The sequence below is a fragment of the Protopterus annectens genome, chromosome 4.part0 (assembly GCF_019279795.1).
Source record: "Protopterus annectens isolate FY-2018-M chromosome 4.part0, PAN1.0, whole genome shotgun sequence".
NCBI lineage: Eukaryota > Metazoa > Chordata > Ceratodontiformes > Protopteridae > Protopterus > Protopterus annectens.
Window position 1 is genome coordinate 213,066,717 of NC_056733.1, and position 26,831 is coordinate 213,093,547.

The following is a 26,831-nucleotide window of genomic DNA, read 5'->3' on the forward strand; positions in this document are numbered from 1 at the left end:
AAGAAATTTCAACTCCATTGCTGCTGCTGGCTCAAATGCCAGCTGAGTCAATGCTTGCAACATGACAGTAGTGTCCCAAGGTAGAGATAGGTCTGGATGCAGATCATTAAGGAGAATAACAATAACTATACAAAATATTATATTCATAAATAAGCAGAAAGTATTCTAAGAACTTAGCCAACACTGGAATGGAGAAAGGTGATTCTGCCAATAGGAATGACTGCAATTAGGCATACAGACAATAGGCAAAAGGGAGGTGGAATTTATTGGAGACAACTGGCAAAAGAACCAAGGTATTGGGAGCAAATAATTAGAGAAGGAAAAGGTAAGAAAATGGGAAGAGGCCAAGAATTTATTTGGACTGCAGGCTAGATTGCCTTCCCTATCAAGGAGTGATATCAGAATATAGGTGAAGAGAAAGAAACAGGGGGATCCTAAATGAAAGGCCAACACTGGTAGAGTTTTTAGTATACTCCAGGAAAAAAAGCTGCTGTTAGAAAAAGAATAATTAGTAGAGCATATAAAATACAGAATGATAACTATAAGAATCAAATAGAGGAGGTTAACAAGGATTGGGAAGAAAGACTGGATAAGCAATTCACAAAGAAACAGAAGGGGATATATGTATGTCTCCCAAATATGCAACAAGGTCTAGAAGATTTAGGATTTTTGCTTGGAATTGTTTACATAGGTATTTTTATACCACAAGTAGACTCCAAAGAATTTTTCCTCAGGTAGATAGCAAATGATGGAGGTATGATGGGGAACAAAGAGATAAATGGGAACATATTTTCTGGGAGTGTATTGAACTGGCAGACATTAAAGATTCCCTGCAGACTATATGGGGTGAACAAATAAGTGTAACTAAAGAAACTATTTTTTTATATATGATACAGAATTGGAATTGTCTAGATGGCTGATGTGCAGAGCTGTAGTAATTACAGAGGAATAAAAGTGATCAGCCACAGCATGAAATTATGGGAAAGAGTAGTGGAAGCTAGGTTAAGAAGGGAGGTGATGATTAGTGAGCAGCAGTATGGTTTCATGCCAGGAATGAGCACTACAGATGCGATGTTTGCTCTGAGGGTGTTGATGGAGAAGCATAGAGAAGATAAGAAGTTGCATTGTGTTTTTCTGGACTTAGAGAAAGCATATGACAGTGTGCCTAGAGAGGCGTCATGGTACTGCATGAGGAAGTCTGGAGTGTCAGAGAAGTATCTAAGAGTGGTACAGGATATGCACAAGCGCAGTGTGACAATGGTGAGGTCGGCAGTAGGCGTGATGGATGCATTTAAGGTGGAGGTGGGATTACATCAAGGATCAGCTCTGAGCCCTTTCTTATTTGCAATGGTGATGGACAGGTTGACAGACGAGATCAGACAGGAGTCCCCATGGACTATAATGTTTGCGGATGACACTGGGATTTGTAGTGAGTGTAGGGAACAGGTACAGGAGACCCTGGAGAGGTGGAGATATGCTCAAGAGAGGAGAGGAATGAAGGTCAGCAGGACTAATACAGAATAAACATGTGTGAATGAGTGGAAGGACAGAGGAATGATGAGGATGCAGGTAGTAGAGTTGGCAAAGGTGGTTGAGTTTAAATACTTGGGATCAACAGTTCAGAGTAATGGTGAGTGTGGAAGGAGGTGAAGTGTGTGCAGGTAGTGTGGAGAAGAGTCAGGAGTGATTTGTGACAGACTGGTACCAGTAAGAGTGAAAGGAAAGGTCTACAAGACGGTAGTGAGTCCAGCTGGAGGTGGCAGAGTTAAAGATGTTAAGATTTGCATTGAGTGCAACGAGGATGGACAGGATAAGAAATTAGTATATTAGAGGGTCAGCTCAGGTTGGATGGTTTGGAGACAAAGCCAGAGAGGCGAGACTGTGTTGGTTTGGGCATGTTCTGAGGAGGGATGCTGGGTATATTGGGAGAAGGATGCTAAGGATGAAGCTGCCAGGTAAGAGGAAAAGAGGAAGGCCAAAGGTAAGGTTTATGGATGTGGTGAGACAGGACATGCAGGTGGTTGGTGTGACAGAACAAGATGCAGATAACAGGAAGAAATGTAAACAGATGATTTGCTGTGGCGGCCCCTAATGGGAGCAGCTGAAAGAAAAAGAAGAAGTAAGGCTTTGCTGAGTCTAATTATAGTGGCTACCAAAATATCAATTACTAGAAAATGGAAATAATCAAAAACTAAATCAACTGTATTAGAAGTAGTGAATATAGTAACAAAGATAAAACGACTGGAATTTGGATCTTGTGGACCAGAGCATCCCTCTGTTACTGTCCCTGTGGAGGGATCACAGCAAAGTAACTGCTGCATTTGAGATTTAGATGAGATGTAATGAGACTGCACTGAGGCTGGCCCCTTCAACCAAAGATCAAGTTTGTCACTGTTGGATTGAGGAACCACTTGTGAGGCATTAGGATAGACATGCCGAGTTGATGACTCTGGGATATGCATTGCTTTAAGAAAGCATTGTGAATGCATCACCGACTACCGGACTCTCATGGCTTCGTGGCATAAGGGGTAAGAACGGGTTCCTAACTGGTGATATACCACACTACCGACAGGTTGTCTATCCATACTTGAACCAGACCTCTAGGGAGGCTGTCCTGAAAAGCCTGCAATGGTAGAAGGACTACCCTTATCTCCAAAACACCAATGTGAAGATTGACCTCTACATGTGACCATGTGCCCTGAACTGTCTTCCCTTTGAAATTCCCACTCCTCCCAGAAAGGAAGCTTCCATTGTCACAACTGCCACCGGGGAACTCGTTCAGAACAGTTATCTGTTCATCACCAAAAGAGAGATTATTCACCAAGATATGTGTCATCTGCAGATCTGAGTTAATTTTATTTTGGCGTGGAGTGGAGGGACTCTGAGACCACTGTACCGCTAAAGTCCATGGAAGACTCTTCATACAAAACTGGTAAGTGGGACCATGAGTATTTTGGATGACATAAGACCCAAGAGGCGAAGGATCAACCTTGCTGGAGGACAGGGGTGTTGAAGAACTTGCATGGCAGTGAGATAAAGAGAAAGAACTCTGGACACTGGAAGTCTGTTCAGGTGGCATCTAATAAATTCTATCTGTTGAGAAGGCATAAGCTGGCTCTTGACAATGCTGACAGTGAACCCTAGCTCCTTCAATAGTTGAAGCAATAAAAGACTGTCAGTTGTAGCTGTGAGAAGCCAATCATCAAGTTATAGGAAAACATGGAGCCCTAGCATGCAAAAGTGCACTGCTGCCACTGCCATGAATTTGTTGAACACCTGAGGGACTGTGGTGAGTTCAAAGGGCACAGCTCTGAAATGAAAATGATTGTCTCCCAGCCAGAAATGGAGAAACCTCATTGAATGTGCTCTATCTTCACATGATAATATGCATTCTTGAAGTCTATCAAACGCATTCAGCTGACCTGTCTCAGCAGAGGCAAAATGGATTGCAGTTTGACCTTCCGGAATTTTGTCCGCTTGACATACTGATTCAAATGACTCAGGTCTAGAATGGATCTGAGGTCCCCTGTTTTCTTTGGTACTGAAAAGAACCACTAGTAGAATCTGGATTCTATCTGATCTGAGGGGATTGCTTGGATGACTCTTTCTAGCAACCTGGAAATCCCTGCTGCTGCAAGTCCCCATTGACTGAGTAGGATGTTGAGAACTCTTTTCTGCTTGACATGGGAAAGGTAAAATGGTATAGAATAATCTCTGGAGATAATGCTTGGCACTCATGAATCTGTGGTTATGTTTTTCTGGGCTTGTTTGGTGAAAAGATAAGCATTCCCCAACTGCCTCCAGAGTGCAGTAGTCAAACAATCCTTCAGGGACACTGAAAAGGCTTTTCAGATAATGGTCCATGAAAGCCTTGATTCTGCAGGCTGCCCCTGCTCCTGGAGCAACACCCATTATTGTTGTCTCCTCCTCTGCCATGAGGGGGGTCTATCTCCAGGAGTCTCCTGATAAGGGCTCTGTGATTCCATGACCCACATCCTGTTTCCAGTTTGTTGATTCCTAGAGTAGGATCTCTGGGGCATGGAGAAGCAGATGCCACCAGCAGAGAAAGTCTTACCATCCTGCTGACGCCTGGTGAGTGTTTCTTTAACATTTGGTGCAAACAAAGTGGATCCATCAAAGGGGGCATTAATGAAAGACATCCTAAAGCCTTCCACAAAGTCGCAGAGGTGTATCCAGGCATGCTGGTGAATGGAAATGCCAGTGCCTTCTGATCCAGCTGTAGAATCAGCTGCATTCAAGAGGAGCTGCATGGCTATATTGGATGAAGATTAGAGGGTGGACAACTGGAAATCCACTGTCTTCTGGACATATGCTGGTAATGCCCCTGAGAGAGATTTGGAAATTTACTTTGTCAAGTCTCTCTGAACTCCAGTGGCATGAGCTAAATAACTCAGTGCCCTGAAAGCAAAGTTCACTGAAGCATAAGTCCATTTCCCAAAGCAGTCCATCTGCCTGAATGGACCAAGGACCTCTCTTTGGAAAATTCCTTTTTTTTGTGGCCACTGCTACAACCATTGCATCTAACCAGAACAGCCTTGCTTCAATGTTTCCTGTTTGCAGGGGAACTGAGAATTTAGTCAGGCTTTTGGGGGATAGGTCCCACCATGCCAGGGTCCTTCCATGTCCGTTGAGCCACCAAATCAATGAGTGGATCAACAGGCAGTACCACCAAGGAGGGAGATTAGCCAGAACCAAAGGCTTGCAGGAATAAAGACTCGCCTGAAAAAGGACTTAATGTGTACCATCCTCCTCTCTGTTTCATCAATTCCAACATCTCTCCAAATGTGACGTCCTCAGAGAGAGAGATCTTGGGGACCCTTCACCCTCATCCACGTCTGTGTCTTGGGAGATAGACTCAGGTGAAGAGTCCAAGTGCTTTCGTTTGCACATAATTTTCTTATGAACTGCATTGGAGGGTATGTAATCAGACTGGGAGCTGACACTGCAGGAAACCTCCGTGGGACTCACTGTCTCTGTCTGATAGAAGGATAAGAAACAAGCTGATCAAAGCTGGAGTTCAAATGGCACCAACCTTGAAGAAAGCACCTTTTCCCTCAGCATCAAGAGTAAGCAATGGAAAGCCTTAAATGTTGGAGAAGGCACCGGCTCTGTAGATTCCCTCCTGTCCACAATGGAAATCTCTGAACCAAAGGGTTTCGACCCTGAGGCTGATCTTGGTGCCAGACTATCTAGTGCCAAAGTGCAAAGAGGAAGTGGCGGCTCTGACGGTTTCAAGGTCAAACCCTCCCCCCGAGCTTCAACACCGAAGCTTCGGCACCAAGTCTCTTCTAGAATAGACACATCAGACCCAAAAGAAGAAAGGAACCAGTAGCAAAGTCATCTGAACTTTTGGCTCCAACAAAGGTGCTCCGGGACAGATCGGGACAAAAGTTACCAGCATCAATAGGTGAACCAGTACTGGAAAAAAGCACAGAAGACAGGTTGATGGACTAGTGCTCATTACATGGTACTGAGAGAACACTAAGCTGTATCTCCATCATGAGAAATTTTCTTACCATTCTGTAGACATCCTGTTCAGTCAAAATCATCGAAGATTGGGATGACAACACCATGGAAGGTAGTCTGGAGCCATTTTTCTCTTGAAGTACTGGAGAATGAAGTCTGGGGCTGACTAGTTCTGGTGTGAACTGGGGCCAAATTGGAGAGGTATGGCACTGAAAGACTGTCAGCTCCAACAGCCTCGGTACTTTAAGATCCAATTCTGAAGACATGAAAGGATCCAGAGACCTCTTACAGGGCTTCTTGGAGTTACCTCCTTCTTTAGATTTGTCCTTAGATTTACCCTTGTCTTTGTCTGCATCTGCTTTCTCCATAGATTTCTTGTCCTTAGGTTTGGGAGAAGCAATGGACAAAGAAGATGTAGGGGAGGCAGACCCTGTCTGGGGAGGAAGGATTCCCTTAACAAATAAGCTTTTCATGCCTAATTTGTAAGACTCTAACACTAAAAGAAGCACAAGCTTAACAAGAAGCATCTAAATTTGCAGCACCTAGGCAATATACACAGAGTGAGTGAGGGTCGGCGGGTAGCCTATGCCTTGACTAAAACCCATAACAGACACAGCAGAAAAAAACACAACACACACAAGGAAAAAACTTGCTGACCTAACTTGCCTACATGCTAACTACAAAAATCTAAAGCCAAAATTCTTAACGCTACTATGAACTACTTAGATTACATTTAGAAAGAGGTTTAGAAAAAAATCCTTAGCAACTACAATGCTAAGAATCCCATATACCCATATTAAAGACCTATGGGAAATACAAAAAACACACCTAATCTAGCTAATAACTCTTAGAACAAGATATATGCAGTAAACTAGAGAAAGTAAAACTCTCTTGGCAAGGAAGGAGTGAACAAAGGTACCAGAAAGGATACAATTAACTGGAATTTTCGGAAGCCCGCCCGATCACTTCAGGTGGCAAATGAGATCTGAGGTAATAGGGTGAAGGCCAGGGGAATTATGGGTAGGGAAGGAGTCAGAGTCCTGGAGCCAAAAGCTTCAAGATTGGTGCTGAGGTCGCATCCAGCTGGATCTGACAACCTCATAGTCGAATCAGACAAAAATAAACAACACTGGATAATATTTTAACCAACTGTTACACGGCTCAAGTTTTCCCAATCTCAGAAGAAAGATTTTCAGCTGGCAGGGGCCTACTCATTTCTGTCATCCACTATGGCCTTCTAAAGCCTCTTCTGTCAACACAAACTTTCTGTAGGTAGTACTAAACAAAATCAGCACATTCATGGGTGACTTTACACTCATGCAGTACCACTGCTAAGCCTTTGAAAAAACTTGAGGTTTGCCAGTCTCTCTCTCTCTCTCTGTTATACAGTTATGTACTACTCAGTATGAACCTATTTCAGTCTGTACAAAATGTGCTTCATCTTAAAAAGATTCTTTAGATTTCTGCATAGTATTGCATGTTTTCTTACTTTTACATCCTCCTTAGGTGTAAACTGCCTGCACAGTCATCCATATTTGCATACTCCTTGCAACAATCCATTTTCCTTACCCAGACCTAGACATTCAGATACTACTACTGTTTCCATGCCCAGACAGAACAATTTTGCCTGCCTTACTGTGCAGCTGAAAGGCCTACTTTGTTAATTAATGCACTGCAGTATACCTGTTGTCTACATTTTTACTACAATGTGCTTCTCTATAGGCTGGTGACAATGTGCTTCTCTATAGGCTGGTGACAACATACAATTGGAAATGACACTGTTATATACATTTTTATCATATAATCCTTTCTGAAAGGAGAGAATGGCTGGCAATATACAACCAGTTCTTATACAACTATACTATTATCCTGCATATCCTTCACTGAAGGCCTGCGTTTGCAAGAGGCAAACTCCCTCCCGCCTCTTTTGTAACAGTTATGTTGGATATTTACCTCCAATAAAAAATAGAGTGATAGTCTAGCATGTCTAACTCAGTAGCAAGAGAATTATAAAAGTTGTTTCTTACTTTGCTCGTAGTGAATTCAGAACAGATGTTCTTTCATTCAAGGCTTCCTGTAGCTGGCCAATTCGAATAGAGGACTTCCTGAAGGAAAAGAAACACTTATTGACTGATAAGAAGACAAATACAGCAGCAACTAAACACAGGTTAAACCACAAAACTAAATTCAATTTGCACCGCAAATCCATACCTGTTACTTTTGTTTATGTCCTCCCGCTGTCTGTCAATGGTCCCCATTAAATTCAAGAACTAGGAAAGAAAACAAAACAGACAGCATAAACTGCAAATATTAGAGCTTTAACTGAATTTTGTGATGCTGCTGTTACAAAAGGTTACAGCTGTACTGTGGTCTACAATTTAGGCAACTCTGTGATCCTGTGAAAAAAACTGATCTGAAGTATGCATGGTGAGTATACTATGAAAGACAGAAGCTCTGCTAAGACATGTACTGAGAAGTTATCAAAAATAGATGCTGTACTGAGGTACACGCTGTAATGCTATTACCAAAAAAAAAGAAGTTATGTACTCACCATAATGTTCCATGTGTGTAGTCAATCTCGCCCTCATTCTTAACTGGTTGGGTTCGGAACCGATCCTCAGTTCCAACTCAGCCTTTTACAAAAGCTTGAGGTCTTCCACTAGCTCGTGGCTGAAACCCTATCCCATCATGCCCTAGGAGAATTCCCCAAATCTTGTTTGCTGACATAACAACAGGTACCAAATGAACTATTTTAATACCTTATAAAGCAATGAAAAAGGTTAGAGAACATTGTCAATTGTAATCGCTCAGTCCTCCAGGAGCCAAAGGCTGGAGGAAGGAGGGTGGGATGTAAGAAGCCAACATGGACAACACACATGGAATGTTATGGCGAGTACATGACTTCTTTATGTGATGTTGTCCTATCTCTCCTTCATTCTTAACTGGTTGAGATAGTGTCCCTAGCACCATCTTTCTTGGGTGGCTCAAGGGAGAATATTCTTCAGAACAGTGAACCCAAAAGAGGCATTGTTTCTGAAGGCCAAATCCACTTTGTAATAAGTGATAAAGGTAATGAGGCCTTGTCCATGTTGCTGCAGCACAAATGGCGTCAAGTGGTAGTCTAGCCCGAAAAGCAGAAGAGTTTGCTATGGCTCTTGTAGAATGACCTTTTACTTTATAGGAGGGATCTTTATTCTGAGATTTGTAGGTAAAGATAATACAATCTAACAGCCATTTCAAAAGTGTGACTTTAGATACAGAAGCACCTTTCTTAGAGTCTGAAAATGATACAAATAATCGGTCAGATTTTCTGAAGTCCTTTGTCCTATGCAAGTAGAAATGTAATTGTCTATGTACATCTAGTTGGTGTAGCAAATATTCTGCTTTGTTGCCATAGTTGGGGAAAGAGACTGGTAATTCTATGGATTGGTTCAAATTAGATTCTGAGCGTACTTTGGGTAGAAAGGATGGGTTTGTTTGAAGGGATACTCTGTCTTTGTGGAAAAGCATGTAGGGGAGCTTTATAGACAATGCTTGTAGTTCTGAAACTCTTCTAGCAAAAGTAATGGCTATCAAAATAATTGACTTCCATATCAAAAACTTTAGATCACAAGATGATGTAGGTTTACAAGGGGGAAGAATCAGATGGGATAAGACAAAGTTCAGGTCCCATGGTGCTGGAGGGGCTTTAATGGGTGGTCTTAATAATTTAGTGCCAATAAGAAATGCCTTGCAAAGTCTGTGGGACATCACATTTTGCCCCGATTTGCCTATATGGAAATTAGATATCGCTGCTATCTGAACTCGAATAATAGTTGCAGCTGCGCCTTCATTAAATACCTTTGCCAAGAATTCAAGAATGGAAGCTATAGGGTCAGAGAAGAGATCAATGCAGTTATTCAAGGCCCAGGAAGAAAATCTTTTCCATTTGCTCATATATAACTTCCTCGTTGAAGGCTTATGAGATGAAATCAAGACATGTTTCACTGATGGGAAATGGTTAAGGAGCCTGGCTATATTTGGAATTGGAGCAGCCAAGCTGTCAGTTTGAGGGTTTGAAGGGAGGGGTGGAGCATCCCTGATGCATGAGTCAGAAGGTCCGGAACTGGGTCCAGAATCCACAGCTCCTTCTGGAGATGAGGCCAAAGGAAGGGGAACCAGATTTGACGAGGCAAGTATGGGATGAAGAGTATCAAATTTCTTCCCAATGAGCTGGCTTTCTGAAGAATTTTGGGTATCAATGAAAAGGAAGGGAAGGCGTAGAGGAGACCCGAGGGCCAGTCGTATACAAGTGCATCCCTTGGTGACTCTCCCAGAGGGGGGGATTAGGGCAAAATGGCTGCTACATTTGGCATTCATGATCATGGCAAAATGGTCGCAGCAAGGCTGGCCCAATTTGCGGAAAATCATCTCTGCTACTTCTTGCTTTAGGGACCACTCGTGAAGCATCAGAATCGCTCTCCTGAGTTTGTCTGCTATCATATTGGATTTCCCCAGGATGTGCGCTGCTATCAGAAAGCATTGGGAGGAGGTTGCCCACTGCCATACTCTCAGGGCCTCTCGACAAAGGGGGTAGGACCTGGTTCCTCCTTGTTTGTTTATGTACCACACAACTGACATGATGTCTGACTGTATTGCAATAGTTCCTAGCGGAAGAGAGTCTTGGAATGCTTGCAGCACAAGCACCACCCTCATCTCTAGGACATTGATGTGCAAGTGCGCCTTGTGATTCTGCCAAGTGCCTTGGACTATCCTTCTCAGATAATTCCCCTCCACCCTATCTGGGAACCGTCCATGGTCACTGTGGCTAAAGGTTGTGGAAGAAGAATGGGTCGCCCTAATGTCACATGAGTGGAGGGAAGCCACCAAATGAACATCTTTCTTGCAGGATTCCATTACTATAATTAGGTGGGACATGGATAGCTCCTGCATGGACCATCAAGTGAAGAGTCACCACTGTAGAATTCTCATGTGCAGACGTGCTAATGGAATTAGGGTTATTGCTGCTGCCATGGTTCCCAAGACTTTCAGAACCATTTTTGCTTGTACTTTTTTCTTGGACAGTAGGAGTAGAACCTGACTTCGTAGAACTTGAACCCTTTTGGAAGGAAGCTTTGCCATCATTTTCATTGTATCTAGATCTTCTATTATAAAAATGGTACGCTGAGATGGCAACAAGGCAGATTTTTCGTAGTTTATTGTGATTCCTAGGTGAGAGCAGACCTGCAAGGTGGTGTCTCTCACTTTTGTTAGTAGATGCTCAGTGGTGGTGGTTAGGAGCCAGTCATCTAGATACGGAAACACTCGGAATCCTAGGCATCTCAAGTGAGCCGTGACTATTGCCATACACTTCGTGAACACTCTGGGGACTGTAGTGAGACCAAAGGGCAGAGCTTGAAACTGGTAGTGATTGGCTCCCAGCCGAAAGAGCAAATGACTCTTGGATCATCTGTCGATTTTTATGTGGTAGCACACATCCTGGAGGTCTACTGAGCACATCCAATCGTCTTTTCCTAGGAATGGGAGTATTGACTGCAGTGTTTTCTTACTGACTTGTTTAATTTGCTGAGATCCAGAATGGGTCTCCAGTTCCCTATTTGGTCTGCGGGGACTGTATGGATGACTCTTTTTTTTTCTAGCAACTTTAGTATTTCCAGAGTTGTCTGTTCCCTTTTACTGGGTGGATCGTCCGGGATGTTTTTCATGATTGGCACATGGGGAGAAAAAGGGTACGGAGTAGCCTCTGGATACGATGCTTTGCATCCACTTGTCTTTTGTAATTTTTAGCCAGGCTTCTGGGTACAAAGATAAGCAACCCCCGACTGCCTCCAGAGATGGACAGAAGGGTCTCCTTTCAGGATAGCTGAAAGGGCTTACCAAGGAACGAATCCCTGTCGCCCTGATTTTGCAGACCCCCCTCTGCTGTGTGATCGGTGTCTTCTATTACTGTTTCCCCCTCTGCCCCTGGGGGAAGAATCACCTCATGCATCCTGAAAAGCTCTCTTGGATTTTCGGAACTACATTTTTCCCCCCTTTTGACCTTTTGGAGAAGGTCTAGAAGGGAGGGAAAAAAAAGACTCCTATGGCAGAGAGAGTTTTTCCTTCTTGTTCACACTTGGTTAGTGTGTCTGACTTTTGGCCCAAACAAGGTCGAGCCATTAAAAGGGGCATTAACAAAAGAAGATTTAAAGGGTTACTCAAAGTCACACAAGTGCATCCAGGAATGTCTCCTTAGGCAAATTCCTGTACCCGCTGCCCTGATCGCTCTATCCGCTGCATAAGAAATGAGTCTCATGGAGGAGTTTACCACTGAATTTAAGGTGGCGAGCTGAGAGGAAACCTTCTCTGATACCCCTTCAGCTACTGAACTTTGGAAATTATCTCCTAGCTCTTTCAAGAAAGCACTCTGAAATCTGGTAAAGTGGGTGAGATAATTCAGCAATCTCAGTGCAAAGGTCGCTGAAGAAAAGGTGCGCTTTCCATATCTGTCTATCATACGAGACTCCTTGTTCAGCAGATGGACAGAAGATGACATCTCAGAAAGTTCCTTTTTGGTGGCCACCGCCATAGCATCTACTGAGACACCTTTTGTAAGAAAACTCTTATCTGTAGGGGATGTTATGAATCTGTCTAGCCTCCAGGGAACAGGCTCCACTGAGTCTGGAGACTCCCACACCTTTCGACAAACTTGGTCCATCAGTTTGTTGAAAGGCGGAGACACTCAAGTGGTGGGAGGGAGAGACCCAAAAGCCATCAGTTATACAGACTCCTCCTCAGAAGGGTTGATGTGGTTCCAGACACCTCTCTGTTTAAGTATTTCCAGGATGTCTGCGAAGGAGACATTCTCAGACGTGACCGTGGGGACCCTTCTGACTCATCAAGGTCTGTATCAGATGTGATAGACTCCTCTGGGGAGTCTAAATGCTTCCTCCTGCAAAGTCTTCCAAGGGACCTTTCAGAAGGGTACTCTGGAGGGGTTTCGGAAGGGAGGGATTCACCCAATGGGGCATCCTGAGGCCTATGGTTTCCGAGTCTCTATGGATGCAGTGGTGCTGAGACAGATATTGGTGCCTTTGGGGGAAGAACGTCCAGACCTGGGAGTGGACCTGGCTGTGGAGACAGCACTCTCATCACCTTGAAAGCCCACCCCCCCCCGATCCAAAGAAACCTCTGGCTCCAATCAACCAGAAGACATCCCCGGAACCAAGGGGGGTTGGCTCCGAGGCCAATGTAGGAGCCGAGCTCACCCTCACTGAAGCCCTGAGAGGCAAATTTGGATCTGACAACTGTCCGATATGACTCCCCTCCCAGGACCCAACCAGAGAGCATTGGCTCTTAGACTCCTTGACTTTAGATGGAACCGAGGACGTCAGAATAGTAGTCGGGTGCAAAGATCCTGGGACAGGTCTCAGCTCTGACGGTTCCACTATGACCAGTTCTAGACATTCTGGCTCTGAAGTCCGGGATTGGCTCGGAGGAGGAATTGATGGTGAAAGGGTAGGCTGGGTTGGTTCCGAAGCCCAATGGGTTGGATCAGACAACAATTTGACAAGTGCCAGTGTCTTCAATAGCCTCCGTACCACGTGATCTACATCATCATCAGAGAGGCTCCTGGAGGATCGAGAGGAGGGAGCAGGGGATCTGGATACCTGTAGTAAGGGAGATCTTAAGGTTGGAGATACCGGTTCCAATTCCGGGGATTGGCTCTGTACCTGAAAACCCAATGGCTCCGAAACTAAAGGAGTCGGGATGGAAAGTTTCTCAGGCCTGACCGTCTTCAGGTCCGAAGTTGAAATTTTTTGCAACTTTTTTGTTGGCTCCGACTGAGCCTCCAAAGAAGATAATCTTTTCCCAGATTTGTCCGATTTAAAAGAGGGGGAATGGCCCAAATTTGAAGGACCCTGACCTTCAATAGCTTCTGAAGAAGGGGTCTTCAACAATCCTCTTAGAATTAATGTATTCTTCCTCTCCAGTAGCACCCTATGGCTAAAAGAGTGGCATATGGCACAAGACTCCTGAATGCGTACTGCTCCGAGGCAGTACATACAGACTGCATGCCCATCAGTAACTGACATTTTTTGGCTGCATTTTACACATTTTTAAACCCCGAGGGTTTACTATCCTTACGCTTCCTAGTAGACATCTTGGAAAAGGGCAACAAGATAATAAACTACATACTACAACTTTTTTTTTTTAAACAAGTACAAAGGAGAAAGAAAAAAATGCCCTCTAAATTAAACGGGCAAAAGCAGCCCTCTAAGTTAAACAAGCTTGCTAGTAGTTTACAGAGAAACAAAAAGACTGTATCTAATGTCAAACGGGCTCTAACTAAAACAAGCCTAAAAGTTAACAGAAAGAAAGCCCTCTAACTAAAACGGCCTTAGGAGAGCGCTCCTCTAATTAAACGAGCGTACCTAGTAATTTACAGAAGAACAAACAGACAAAATCTTGAGTCAAACGGCTCTCTGACTTAAACAAGCCTAAAAATTAAGAGAAAGAAAGCCCTCTAACTAAAACAGGCTAAGAAGAGAAAAATTTAAGCCAGGATAGGATAAGAGAAAAAAGGCCTTGAGAGGAAACGATGGCCAACAGCACAAACAGCAAAAAAAATGAACACTCCAAACTATTCAATAAACACTACCTAAACATAAGTAATTAAATAACAATTATCCAAAAATTGAAAAAGGAGAATTTCACTTAGCCAGAGCCAGTATGGAAGCAGATGATCTTGTTTTTAGCGGCAAACGAGATCTGGGGAGATTTCCTAGGGCATGATGGGATAGAGTTTCAGCCACGAGCTAGTGGAAGACCCCGCGCTTTTGTAAAAGGCAGAGTCGGAAATGAGGATTGGTTCTGAACCCAACCAGTTAAGAATGAAGGCGAGATAGGACAATATCACATCAAAAGTTGTGTTCTAGTATGTGTCATAATGCTGCTACAAATGGCTGAAGCCTGGCTGTAGTGTGAATTGTTATAACTCTATACAGTGTCCATGGAGCAGTTTGATTCCATAATGAGATGGTAAAACTGTATTGTGATCTGCATTTAAAGTGTTTGAAGTCTGTTGATAAGGCTGCTATAAAAGATCCTTTGCATTTCATTTGTTGATTAAAATGTGCATTATTACTGCAGTTTATCCATCCTAAAAAGAATAAAACTGTGGAGCAGTATGCATTTAGATAATGTCTGACCTGCTTTCCCTTCTCCATTTTCAGGAACTGGATCTCATTGCTGAGGATTTGTGTCTTTTTCTTGCTTTCTGTCAGTGTGGAAAGGCACTCTGTGTTATGCTGTAGAGCTTGCTCTGTTCAAATAAGAGAACAAGACTAGTTTATAGCACTAGAAATGTTGTTATACCATACACAGGAAGTACAAATGAAGAAAATAATGGGCTGCTCAGCCTGCTCTATGTGTTCTTCCTTTGACAATTACCTTAAGCAGCAGCTAGTTACAGGACAGTGTGCAGTGTGAGACATAACACTGCTAAACATCCGAAAATCCTCCTCCAGCAAGCACCACTTTGGTACTTGCCTCTCTCTCCATAATAGACAATTAAAGCTCAGATGGAGTTATGTGTGACTCGGTATAAAATGGGAACACCTTTATAGTTCTCCACTGTATCTCAGCAGAATAGAAGTCAGCATGTTGTACAAGTCATTATGCTGACTGATGGAAGAATTTCCCCAAGATACTGCACACACAAATCAGTTAGTTATGCCACAAACCAAGAAGCAAAAAAAAAAAAAAAAAAAAAAGTTAGTAATAACCACATTTACTGATAACAAAAGGAATCCAGAGACAGCGCACACAATCCGCACTTTATTCAAAGTATAAAACGTCCAAAACTAGATCACAAAGTTCGTAAACGCTATTACACATCCAGTACATGCGTTTTCGTCAGCCTGTAGCTTAGACTTCATCAGACAAAATGAATTAACTAATTAAGCATTATATAAGCCAATACATTTAAAAGGACCAATAACATTCAAGCATCTAAGTTAAAACCAATGAAAATAGTGACAGTCTGAGGAGCTCATTATAATAAAATTGTGAGTGATTTAAAATCATCTAATAAATATGTAAAAACTTTTCCTTTAAAATAATTACAGTATTTAAAGGCAGAGGTATTGATTAAAAATATTGTAGTCAATTAGGTTTCTAGAACCCACAATATAATGAAGCTGTTAGGTTAAAAACTGATAAATGTATTTATGTGCACAGTAATTGTAGTAGGTACATAAAAACAGAAGCATAGACAACAGTGCCCTCTACTGTTCATAGAACTACTTAATGCGTTTCAAACTTGAATTGATCTCAGTTTGAGAGCTGGAATAATTGAGATACATTCATTTAAGCCTGGTGATTTGTTGGCCTCTAATAAAATTTGCCAATACAGTTCCCTGTATTCAAGCCATTCTTCCCAGGGACCTCCTCTTATTTCTTTTTAACTTGTTCTAAAACAAAAAGGAGAATGTGGCTTCTTTACAGTTCTTTGTGTGTTTGTACAATGCATTGGTGTCCTTTGCTTTTTGTATCTCATATAAATGTTCATAAATCCGCCTCTTCAATACTCTTTCTGTTTTCCCAACATAATACGAACTGCATTTTGTACACATTGCAAGGTAAACCACTCCTGGGACTCACAGTTGAATGAACCAGTGCTATATATATTAATGTCCCTTATTTCAATGTAAATTTCTCTTTGTTGGAAATATAGGGACATTGTTTACAGTGCCCACAATGAAATGTTCCATATGAGGTGTTATTAAGGCATGCCCTCCAAGTAGTGATGAGGATCTTTTTGAGATTGTTCTCTAAAACTTTTTATGCTAATGCATTTTTATATACCATTTTTGGTGTTTTTCCTTTTATGTTCGGTATATCTGAGAAAGAGATGAATTTTTCCCACTCATTGAGGATCATGCTTTTATCTTGGAGTTGTAGCCATTAAATTCCAAGATAAGTGCTAATTGATAGTCAGATTCAACTGGGGTATGATTTATGTTGATGTTTGTCTGACTCTTAGTGGTGTGCTCACTTAAGGCTTTGTCATTTAGACATCCTTTTATGGGTTTAAATTTGGTCTTTCTGTGTTGTTCAACTTCCATTCTAATGTTTTTTATGAACTCGAGTGGGTATCCTCTAGCGAGGAACATGGCTTCTAGCGTGTTACATTCCACATAAAAATCTTCGTCCTTGCTTGTCATTCGACAACCTCTAACAAATTGTCCTTTGACAATGTTTCTTTTGCAGTGGGGGGGGTGTGCACTAAGAAAGTGTAGGTAGGAATTGCAGAACGTTTTTTCCGGAATATTTTGGTCTCAAAATCTTTAGAAATTTTGTTCTTTGGACCTCCACATCCAAGTATTGAAGTCTGTCTACCGAGCTTGTGTGTGTAAAGCTCAAAAAAGAGGTGGTGTGGTTGATATACTCCAAAAAGAGAGATAGTTGGTCACTACCCCCAGTCCAAAAGATAACAATATCGTCAAGAAAACGTCGATATAAGGACCAATATTGTCGGAATTCAGAATTCAAAATGTAGTTCAATTCCCAACCTGCAAGGACTATGTTAGCATAAGTGGGTGCACACGCCGCCCCCATTGCTACCCCTTTTGTTTGCTGGAAAAATTCTCCATTAAATGTTAGAAAGTTATTTTTCAAAATGTTGTCCATAAGTCCCACTACAGCAACCTTTTCTATGTGTGTCAAGGTATTGTCCATAAAAATAATGTCCTCAAAGATCCTCATTCCTTCATTGTGTGGGATACAAGTAAAAAGGTCCACCACATCAATGGTAACAAAAATTAAATTCTCCGAATAGAGGGTAGATGTAATGTTCCTAAGTAGGTCCCATGAGTCTTTCAGAATGTGACTAAAGTTGTTGCAAATATGTTTGATCTTGTTGTCCACAAATTTGGCCATAGGCAGCGTCTTTGAGCAGTCAGCCGACACGATCGGTCTGAGTGGTGGGTCTTTACATTCTTGTGGACCTTCGAATACCAAATATAATTGGAACCTTTGGTTTAGGCACTGATAGAAACTTATGCATGTTGTTGTTTATTGTTCCTTCAATAATCATGTGATCAAGTGCCATGTCTATCTTTTGATAAGCCACTTCAACCTCATCCATGGAAACATTTCTATACTTGGTTTCTTCACGAAGAATATTGTTCATTTTTCCTTCAGATATAATGTTCTCCATTATAACTACTCCTCCTCCCTTATCTGGTTTCATGATTCTAATTGATGTGTTCTTCTTTAATTCTTCTAGTGTTGCATATTCCTCCTTTGTTAAGTTGTACTTTAAATGTTGTTGTTTAAATTCTTTACGAATCCCATTTTCCAATACCATCTCAAGGTTTTTCAGTTGTGGGAGAAGCGGAGGGTTGTAAATGCTACGCCTTGTAAGGCCACCTTGTGGTTGTTCAGTGTTAGATGGTGCTGGAGGTAAAGTAGCTTTCAAGTTAATTTTCCTAAGAAACAGCTTCATATCAATAATGGTTTTAACTAGGTCTCCTCGAGTACTTGGAATGAATTTAAATCCCTTACTGAGGAGATCAAAGTGTCCCTTATTTAAAATGATATTGCTAAAATTGTAAATAGAAAAATTATTGAGGGAATGTGTAGTACCTGTATGTAAGATCTCAGTATCACCATTGGTGTCACTCTCAGTAAAAGATGCAGAAAGGGTTAAAGGACTAGTGAGTGGGGGAACAGTGGTGGTGGGGGTATAGAGGGTATTCCTTAATACCTCCCTCTCCCCCTTCTTCCTCCCCCTCTCTGAAAATTCTGTGTTATGCTGTAGAGCTTGCTCTGTTCAAATAAGAGAACAAGACTAGTTTATAGCACTAGAAATGTTGTTATACCATACACAGGAAGTACAAATGAAGAAAATAATGGGCTGCTCAGCCTGCTCTATGTGTTCTTCCTTTGACAATTACCTTAAGCAGCAGCTAGTTACAGGACAGTGTGCAGTGTGAGACATAACACTGCTAAACATCCGAAAATCCTCCTCCAGCAAGCACCACTTTGGTACTTGCCTCTCTCTCCATAATAGACAATTAAAGCTCAGATGGAGTTATGTGTGACTCGGTATAAAATGGGAACACCTTTATAGTTCTCCACTGTATCTCAGCAGAATAGAAGTCAGCATGTTGTACAAGTCATTATGCTGACTGATGGAAGAATTTCCCCAAGATACTGCACACACAAATCAGTTAGTTATGCCACAAACCAAGAAGCAAAAAAAAAAAAAAAAAAAAAGTTAGTAATAACCACATTTACTGCCAATAGCTTCTCCCACTCAAAAGATCTGTTGTTCAAAAAAAGTTTCATATGAGCAGATCTTCATACTTTCAAGACAAATTTTGCAGCAAGGGAAAAGTTTAAGTCAGAAATGAAAAGACTGAATAATTAGTTGAGTTTCAAGACACAAAGAATGTACTGTCTTGAACATCCAAGCTGCACAGATACACACTCACAGTTCATAGTCTAAACGTACATCAAAACTCCATAGTCTTTGCCACAAAGGCAAACTTCTGAAAAGCTGTCAGAGTTGAAGCTAGAATAAGTCTCCCACAAAATGCATCCTGCCTTAAAAGTTCCAACAAAGGACTTAACTGAACAGTAACATTCTCCCCAACTCTGAAAAGGAAAAACAAAGGTTAATATTTTCTTCAATGATTCAACAAGTCAAATATGTAATATTTATTTTTCAGATTCCTTTACAAGCCCAAGTGTGTGAACGTGCGTGTTTGTGTGTGTGTGTGTGTGTGTGTGTGTGTGTGTGTGTGTGTGTGTGTGTGTGTGTGTGTGTGTGTGTGTGTGTGTGTGTGTGTGTGTGGAGTTTGGTTTGAATGAGTTCTTTTATGACAGTGATTTCCAGGTAAATCTTTTATTTTGGGACAGCATGTGCACTCGATGGCCTCAACCAAAAATAGTTATTTGTGACACAGATTACCTGAAAGCTGTCATGTCTTGGGTGACCAGCTGTGAGTTTAGAACAAAGTGCAATTAAGAGTGATTTGTCAACCTTATCTCACATGCCAAGAGTTTCTACCTTGAGGTTAGTACAAAGTAAAGGGGTGAGAATTTTCCTCCTCCTCCTATCAAAAATCTCCTTTGAGTACCACTATCAGGTAAGTTTCCATGTGAAGAATCACTGAAAACAAAGGATGCTGCCTTCCCCAAGGGTCGCAATCTTGCATTTTCCTAACAGTCTTGCTTGTTTCATGAATAGTCCATACAATAGCATATTTTATGTTGGATACGAAACAGAAAGCATCAGAGATGACATCTGGTTTACTTTGCCTAATAAAGCAAATACTTTTTCCTTGTTTCAGTCTAAGTAATCCATCTCAGTTGACGTAAGGGGGGCAATCTTGTTGCACTGCCCTTGATAGCTCCATGATAACAGAATGATAATATTTTAATATATAGTTTAATGTAGCTCTTCTGGTGTACAAACACCATTCAAAGTCCAGTCCCATAAAATAAAATGGACATACTTTTCATAGCTAAACTGAAGGGTAGTTTTCAGGTAATGAATAAATGAAGTGGTAAAGTTTTGTGAGCCACCTCCAAAGTCAAACACATGGCAGGCAAGCTCTCTAGTGACATTACTGCTCCTCTCTAACTGCCAGCAGGGTAAGGTTCATAGATTAGTACAAGGCTAACTGCCCTTGTGGGGCATTTTAAGCCTAGCCAATCACCCCATGTGAGAATCAAACCCTGCATCTTGTGTCTGTAAGGTAAACACCTAAACCATTATGGCAACTTCCCACCCTTCCGATAGGTTCATAGATTAGTATCGGGCTAACTGCCCTTGTGGGTAATTTTAAGCCTAGCCAATTACCACATGTGAGAATCAAACCCTCCACCCTGTGTCTATAAGGTAAATGCCTTAACCATTATGCCAACCTCCTTCCTTTAAGCCTAAGAGAGATACTCCCTACAGGTTAATAATGGTGCCTTTCACTTTGTTATACCACTTGAGTGATTAATCTGCCAAACTATACACATAGTTCTTGAGTTTTCAGAACCGTCCCAGGCATCATGTGTCAGGATGAGACAAATATCATGAAAGGGTTCCATACCATGCAAAAATACATTTTTGATGTCCATGGAATGAACTTTCCACTACCTTTGATAAATTATGGCCAAAAGGAGATGGAGATTCTGACACACCACCAGCCCAGTGGAATATAATGATAAACCTATGACTGAAGTGACCAGAAGTCAATTAACAGCTTGGGCAATTAATGGACTGGCAGGGGAAGATGGGTGGTGCCTAGCCTAAGAGGGAGGGTGGTTGTTCCTGGTTGACTGTATCTGCTGCTCTAGTGTAGTACGACAGTAACATCCAGTGCTAGTGAATTCAAAAGTCACTGGTTGTTTAAACATCACTGTTTTACCAACTTCTACATCCAAGACTTTTCCTGCTCATTTTAAGGATGTCTTACTAAGAAACAAAGGTATCTGAACTGGAAATACAAATGTTTTAATATCACATAGGTTCATAGTCTGATACTAGGCTATCGGCCCTAGGGCCTATACAAGCCTAGCCATAACAATTCCCTGGCTATTTCTTCCCACACTATTTACGTCCCTGGATCCCTGTCTAGCAGGTGACTGTCGTGATCCCCGGGGTGAATTTCCTTTCTCCCATCCAATCATCAAGGTTCCTTTTGAAGAGGGCCAAAGAGGCGCTCTGCTTGACATGTATGGGCAGTCTATTTCAGAGTCTGGGGAGTCTCTGGGTCAGGAACCTATCCCTCCAGCATGTTTTGTTTATTGTGATGACAAGGTTTAGATCCCTGGAGCGTGTGGCTCTGAGGGATTGGGATTTCTTTAAGTGTACCATATCCAACAGCTCTGGGTTTGACATGGCCTTGTATGTTAAGCAGAGATCGCCACTGAGTAGACGATATGCGACAGAGTATAGCTGGAGTTTTTTAAGGCAGTCAGCATACGGCATCTGCTTTAGGCCTGTGATTCTTTTAGTGAGGTATTTCTGCGGCCTTTCCAGTTGTTACAGATGTCTTGAGAGGTACATTTCAAATAGGACGTTGTATTCTATAATGGGTCTAATGAGGGATGAGTACAGTGGGACAATGACCTCCTTTTTTTTGGATGAAAAGCCCTTGGTGATGAGGTGAGCTGCATAGAAGGATTTCCTGACTGTTGTGGCGATGTGGTTATCAAAGGTGAGACCACTGTCCACCTGTGTCGCTAAGTCTCTTATCACACTTTTGGTGTTTAGTGTACATGCCACCTATGTGGTAATTCACGGGTACATGTTTTTTCCCCAAAGGGGATAACTACACATTTCTTGGCATTGAGCTTGAGTCCATGGCTCTGGCACCAAACATCTGTTTCTGTAAGGCCCTTTTGTATCATGAATACATTCTTGATGTCCATGGAATGAACTTTCCACTACCTTTGATAAATTATGGCCAAAAGGAGATGGAGATTCTGACACACCATCATTTGGGGATTCAATAATTGCTCCTAGTTTGTAGTCATCTGCGAACTTTGTTAGCCAGAGTCCCTTAGTGTTGGCCTGTACTTCAGAGAAGTAGATGCCAAACAAGAGCGGTCTCAGGACTGAACCCTGAGGTACTCCACTTGTCACTTGTCTGGAGCTGGATTTGGAGTCAGCTACTTTTACAGTGTGGGTTCTGTCAGTAAGCCAGTTGGCAACCCATCGAGTGACGTAGGGATTAATGAACAGCTTATGTTTATCTATGATTCCAGAGTGGGGGATGGTGTCAAAGGCCTTGGTGAGGTCCAGATAGGCTGTGTGGACCGCCTTACCCTTGTCCACGGCTCTGGAGACTGATTCGAAGAAGTCAATCAGGTTCAGGAGACAAGATCGGCCCTTCATGAACCCAAACTGGGTTGGGTTCAGTGTTTGAAGGCTGCCAATGGCTTTGTTTAAAAGTTTCATGATAATACGTTCCATGGCCTTGCAGATCAGGCTCATCAGACTGATGGGGCGGTAGTTCCCAGGATCCAAGGTGGATCTCCCCTTGTGGAGTGGGATAACTGTAGCTGTATGCCACTCAGTGGGCACGAAGCCTAAGGTGAGGGTATGATTAAACATGACACTTAGGTGAGGTGCCAGTTCATTTTGTAGTTCATGTAGTACACAGCCCAGGATGTCATCTGGTCCTATGGATGCTGTATTCTTAGCTTTGGAGAGTACGTTTTTTACCTGTGTGGCCATTATTACCAGAATTTGTCAGTCTTCCGGTATTGAGATGGGCCGTTTAGGGGGTGAGAGGGGGTGAAGTTGGCACTGAAGCGATCTGCCAGGATATTGGCAATATCCTTGGGATCAGTACATTTAATGCTATTCTGTTGTAGCTCAGAGCAGATCTGAGCATTGCCATTTAGATTCTTGACACAGTTATAGAATGCCTTGTGGTTGTCTTTGGAATCTTTGGCAATTTTATTTTTGTAACTAGCTTTGGAGGATTTTATGAGGTATCTCAGCTTCTTACTGAGGCTGTTAAGGGAGTTTTTTACATCCTGGGATTTTCCTCTTTTCTGCAACAGTTTCTTCCTTTTGTTGTAAAGTTTGTTTATGGCAGGGGACCACCAGATTGGCTTCCTTTTTTTGGAGGAGAGCATCTTGGTTCTATTTGGGATGGCACGATTCATGCATGAGTGGATGTGCTCGTACAGTGCCTTAGTGTAGGACTCAGTAGTCGAACTTTCAATTCCCGTCTGCATGGGTGTCATGAAGTTTGTCACTTCTGACTCGAGTAGCATGAAGTTGGCTTTAGAGAAGTTTTTTATGGAGGCTTCCTTACTGGGGGGTGGGATGTGGATGTTAAGGGTGATTAGCTTATGGTCTGACCTGACCATAGTGTGTGGAGCATCGATTTCCCATGTTGGTAATGACCAGATCTAGGATATTGGAGCCCCTGGTGGGACTATGGATTAGCTGATCCAGGGTGTTGGAATTTTAATTCCAAGAACCGTTGGGCAAAGGTGTTGGTACACAAGTAGTTTCCCAGTTAATAGCAGGGTAGTTGAAATCACCCAGTATTAGGGTGTTTGGTTGTATCTTAATATTTTCCAGTATGTTTATTAAGGTGTAGTGAGAATTTTAAGGCATAGTGGGGGATCTGTAGCAAGCTACAATTTGGATTACACTCTTACTTAGTGTTAGTTGCAACTGGAGAATTTCAGATGCATTGTGTTGTGCAACTAGCCTGATGGTGTGAATATGGGTACTTTTCCACCTTTAGTGTTTCAATCCTGGTTTGGTGGCCGAAAAGTGTAAGAGTTGTAGCCTGGTATTGCAGGGGTGCTCTCTGGAGCCTTGAACCAGGTCTCAGTTACTTCACAGATATCGATGCTCTCCAATTTTAGGAGTGCCTTGAGAAAGTGCATTTTGAGGTTTAGACTTCTAGCATTACCTTCAGATTTTGCATGCTTGTACCTGTTACGGTGGTGGTTTTGTCCTTTCAACTTTGCCTAAAAAAGGCACTACAGGGGTGGCAAGAGCCTTAGCCAGTAATCTGAATCTCAGGGGCGACAGGTGCAGACCATCTCTAGCAAAACATCATAGTCTGTCGATCATGTCGTCCCAGGCAGACAGATACTGGATCCCCTTTGAGTGACACCAGAAGCTTAGACAATTGTTGAAGTCACTCATTTTGTCCTTATATTGTGGTATCATTCTGGGCGAAGCCAGGATGCTACTCAGGGCTAGGGTCATACCTGCCTGGGCCACATGATCCGAGAGCTCTTCCACGTCTCTTTTCATGAAGTCCAGGGAGGTATGTCTTTAGTCATTCACTCGAACATGGACAATGACAGAGTCATATTTGTACTTGTTGTGGAGTGACTTGAGTGCATGCGTTATGTGGCGGATCCTGGCACCCGACAAGCAGCTGACTGCAATTTTCTCCTTGCTCAGCCTGGTGAGTGGGACACTAGTGCGCCTGACTATAGAGTCACCTATGACTAAAGTGTTAGGTACGTTGTCTTGCCTTAGGGGCTGTTGCTAGGTGGCACACTGGTGTTGTGAGCTATGTGACACTTTGGTTATGATTGTTGTTTGTTTGCGTTTCAGCTTCGGAGGTCCTTGTTGCTTGGGCAGGTTACAGTTAAGGGCCTCCGCATATGTAGATTTAGTGATGCTGTGTGTGGGTGTTGGTGGTGTGGGTTTAGAAGGGCTATTTGTTGCTTGAGGTATAGTGCGGGTGTTAACCATCTCCTCTTGACTGTCTAGCATAATCTTGGGTGGAGAGAGCTTTGCTTCCAGTTTGGCTATGTAAGTGCATCTCTCACAGGTTGTAGCATTGGGTGGTAGGAGGAGAGGGTTGTCTGTGTACATGAGGCAATTGCTGTATTGCCCCAATATGCCCAGATTCACCAGGTGGACAGGAGAAATCACCAGACATGCCTGGTTTGGTGCTTTTTTTGTAAAGTACAGGAGCTGTTTTCCCTTACCTTAGCAAGATACTTTGCAATTATAGGCAGTTTAGTGCCTATGATTAATTTCTCCTTATTAACAAGGAGAGTTGAGTGCTTGTATCAGTTTAAGGCTTCCTAGTGCTTTTCAGCAGGTATTAGAGCAAGTGCTAGTCACAGGGATGCTTAAAGGTAATATGAACCAAAACACTGTAGTGTGCACTAGAGAAGTTAGATGTGAAAGTAGGTAACTTAAGTTTTACCTGTCTAAAAGGTTAAGTTTTAGTGGAGAGTCACTATTTTTAAAACAGCAAGATAGATTGAAAGGGGGTGGTCACTTTTGTATTCTGGTGCTATGGAACATAGTAGGATGGCCAATAAATTTAAATAGTTGAAGGGGAGTGATTTCACAAAATGATAATTTTGTGCTTACACACATAAGCCAGTGAAAGCAGAGAGGAAATGAGATATATGGTCAAATTAACGTAAGAGGCAGGCAACTAGAAAGACAGTGGTATTTAAGAACACAATAGTAACAGCGTGAGAGGGCGGGGGAAAAAATTCTGCCTGACTCGCAAGAGACAGAGCTGTGGTCTCTTTTGAAGTTTTAATATGCAGTTAAAAGCAGAATACAAGTAACACACAAGGTAAAGAAAACAAATCACAGTATTCAAAATATAAAAAGGCAATAAAGGAATACAAAATACAACAAATAAAAAGCAAACTAACCTTTCCTTCACAGCAAAGTGTAGCAGAGTCTGGGTGAGCCTTTCTAGTAAAGCTCTGAAATGTTTTATTTTACCCCTTAAATAGAAGGTTTGGTTCCTAGCTCCACCCCCCTCAGTTCACAAATGATTAACCTTAAGTGACCTCCTCTATCTTATTATATACGAGTCCTTAATTGATCAGTTCTAATTTTTGCCTGACTCACAAGAGATAGAACTGTGGTCTCTTTTGAAGTTTTAATAAGCAGTTAACACAAAATACTACAAATAAAAAGCAACTTAACCTTTCCTTCACAGCAAAGTGTAGCAGAGTCTGGGTGAGCCTTTCTAGTAAACTTGTGTTTTACACTTTTAGTTTCTTATTGAAATGCACTACTTTTTCATCTCCAAACTTTAAAATCCTTCTACTAGTTGTACCAATTTTTCAACCAGACTTTGACACAGTTTACTGATATAGCTGTGTAAACATTTCTGTCCTCAAAATAATGGGTGTTCATGCAGTTATCTATCACAGCTAACCCAAAAAATCCTACAACAAAAATCTTTCTGTCTGAAACTGGCCCTTTGGCAAACAAAGTTATGTTCTTCTAGATATTCAGACAGTTTGCTTTCCTCATTTAATATGACTTGTTCACCACTGTTTGGACAGTCTTCGGCCAGGCAAAGGTACACTGATATTCCAGGCATCTAGACTTCTTAAGATGCTTACCAAGTGGATTAATTCCTAGTAATGACAGTGTCACCAAGCTGTTTGGTCCAAATGACTTGCTTATTTGCTTCTACTCTGTCAACTTTGCTATGTTCAGACTTATACTAATGTCCACTGCAGTGCTTGATGCCTGTTATTCACAAATGTACTTTAGGGCTGACATCAATGAGGAAAATTTAACTTCAGTATATGCTACTAATGTTGTCTTCTACACTGAAGCTTGCCATAACTAATAACTTAAAAGCAAGCACTACTACATCTGGGGGCACCACGGTACACTTGCACAACTATTGCCTAGCTCAAAATCAGTTACATAATCTGCTACAGAATTTGCACTATTTTTTGATAATCTGGTCAAAATTTGGAGTATGCCTCATAAATCCAGTCATTTTCCTCCCTCAAGATCATAGTATCATCTCCAATTTTTAAAGTGGACAGACTATCACCTATGTTTTAATCCTCTCTTAAAATCTTCATTGCAA

At 42.0% G+C, this 26,831-nt stretch overlaps 1 protein-coding gene across 3 annotated transcripts in view; it reads right to left on the reverse strand.

The window, feature by feature from the left end:
* The window catches only part of LRRC45 (leucine rich repeat containing 45), a 1,637,099-nt gene that overhangs the window by 733,859 nt on the left and 876,409 nt on the right, over window positions 1-26,831 (reverse strand). For all 3 annotated transcript variants that reach the window (XM_044068217.1, XM_044068216.1, XM_044068218.1), the window contains 3 exons: window positions 14,679-14,791; window positions 7,699-7,757; window positions 7,515-7,592 (listed from right to left, as the gene is read on the reverse strand). In XM_044068217.1, the coding sequence (XP_043924152.1) occupies window positions 7,515-7,592; window positions 7,699-7,757; window positions 14,679-14,791 (250 nt within the window). The remainder of the gene's footprint in view (window positions 1-7,514; window positions 7,593-7,698; window positions 7,758-14,678; window positions 14,792-26,831) is intronic.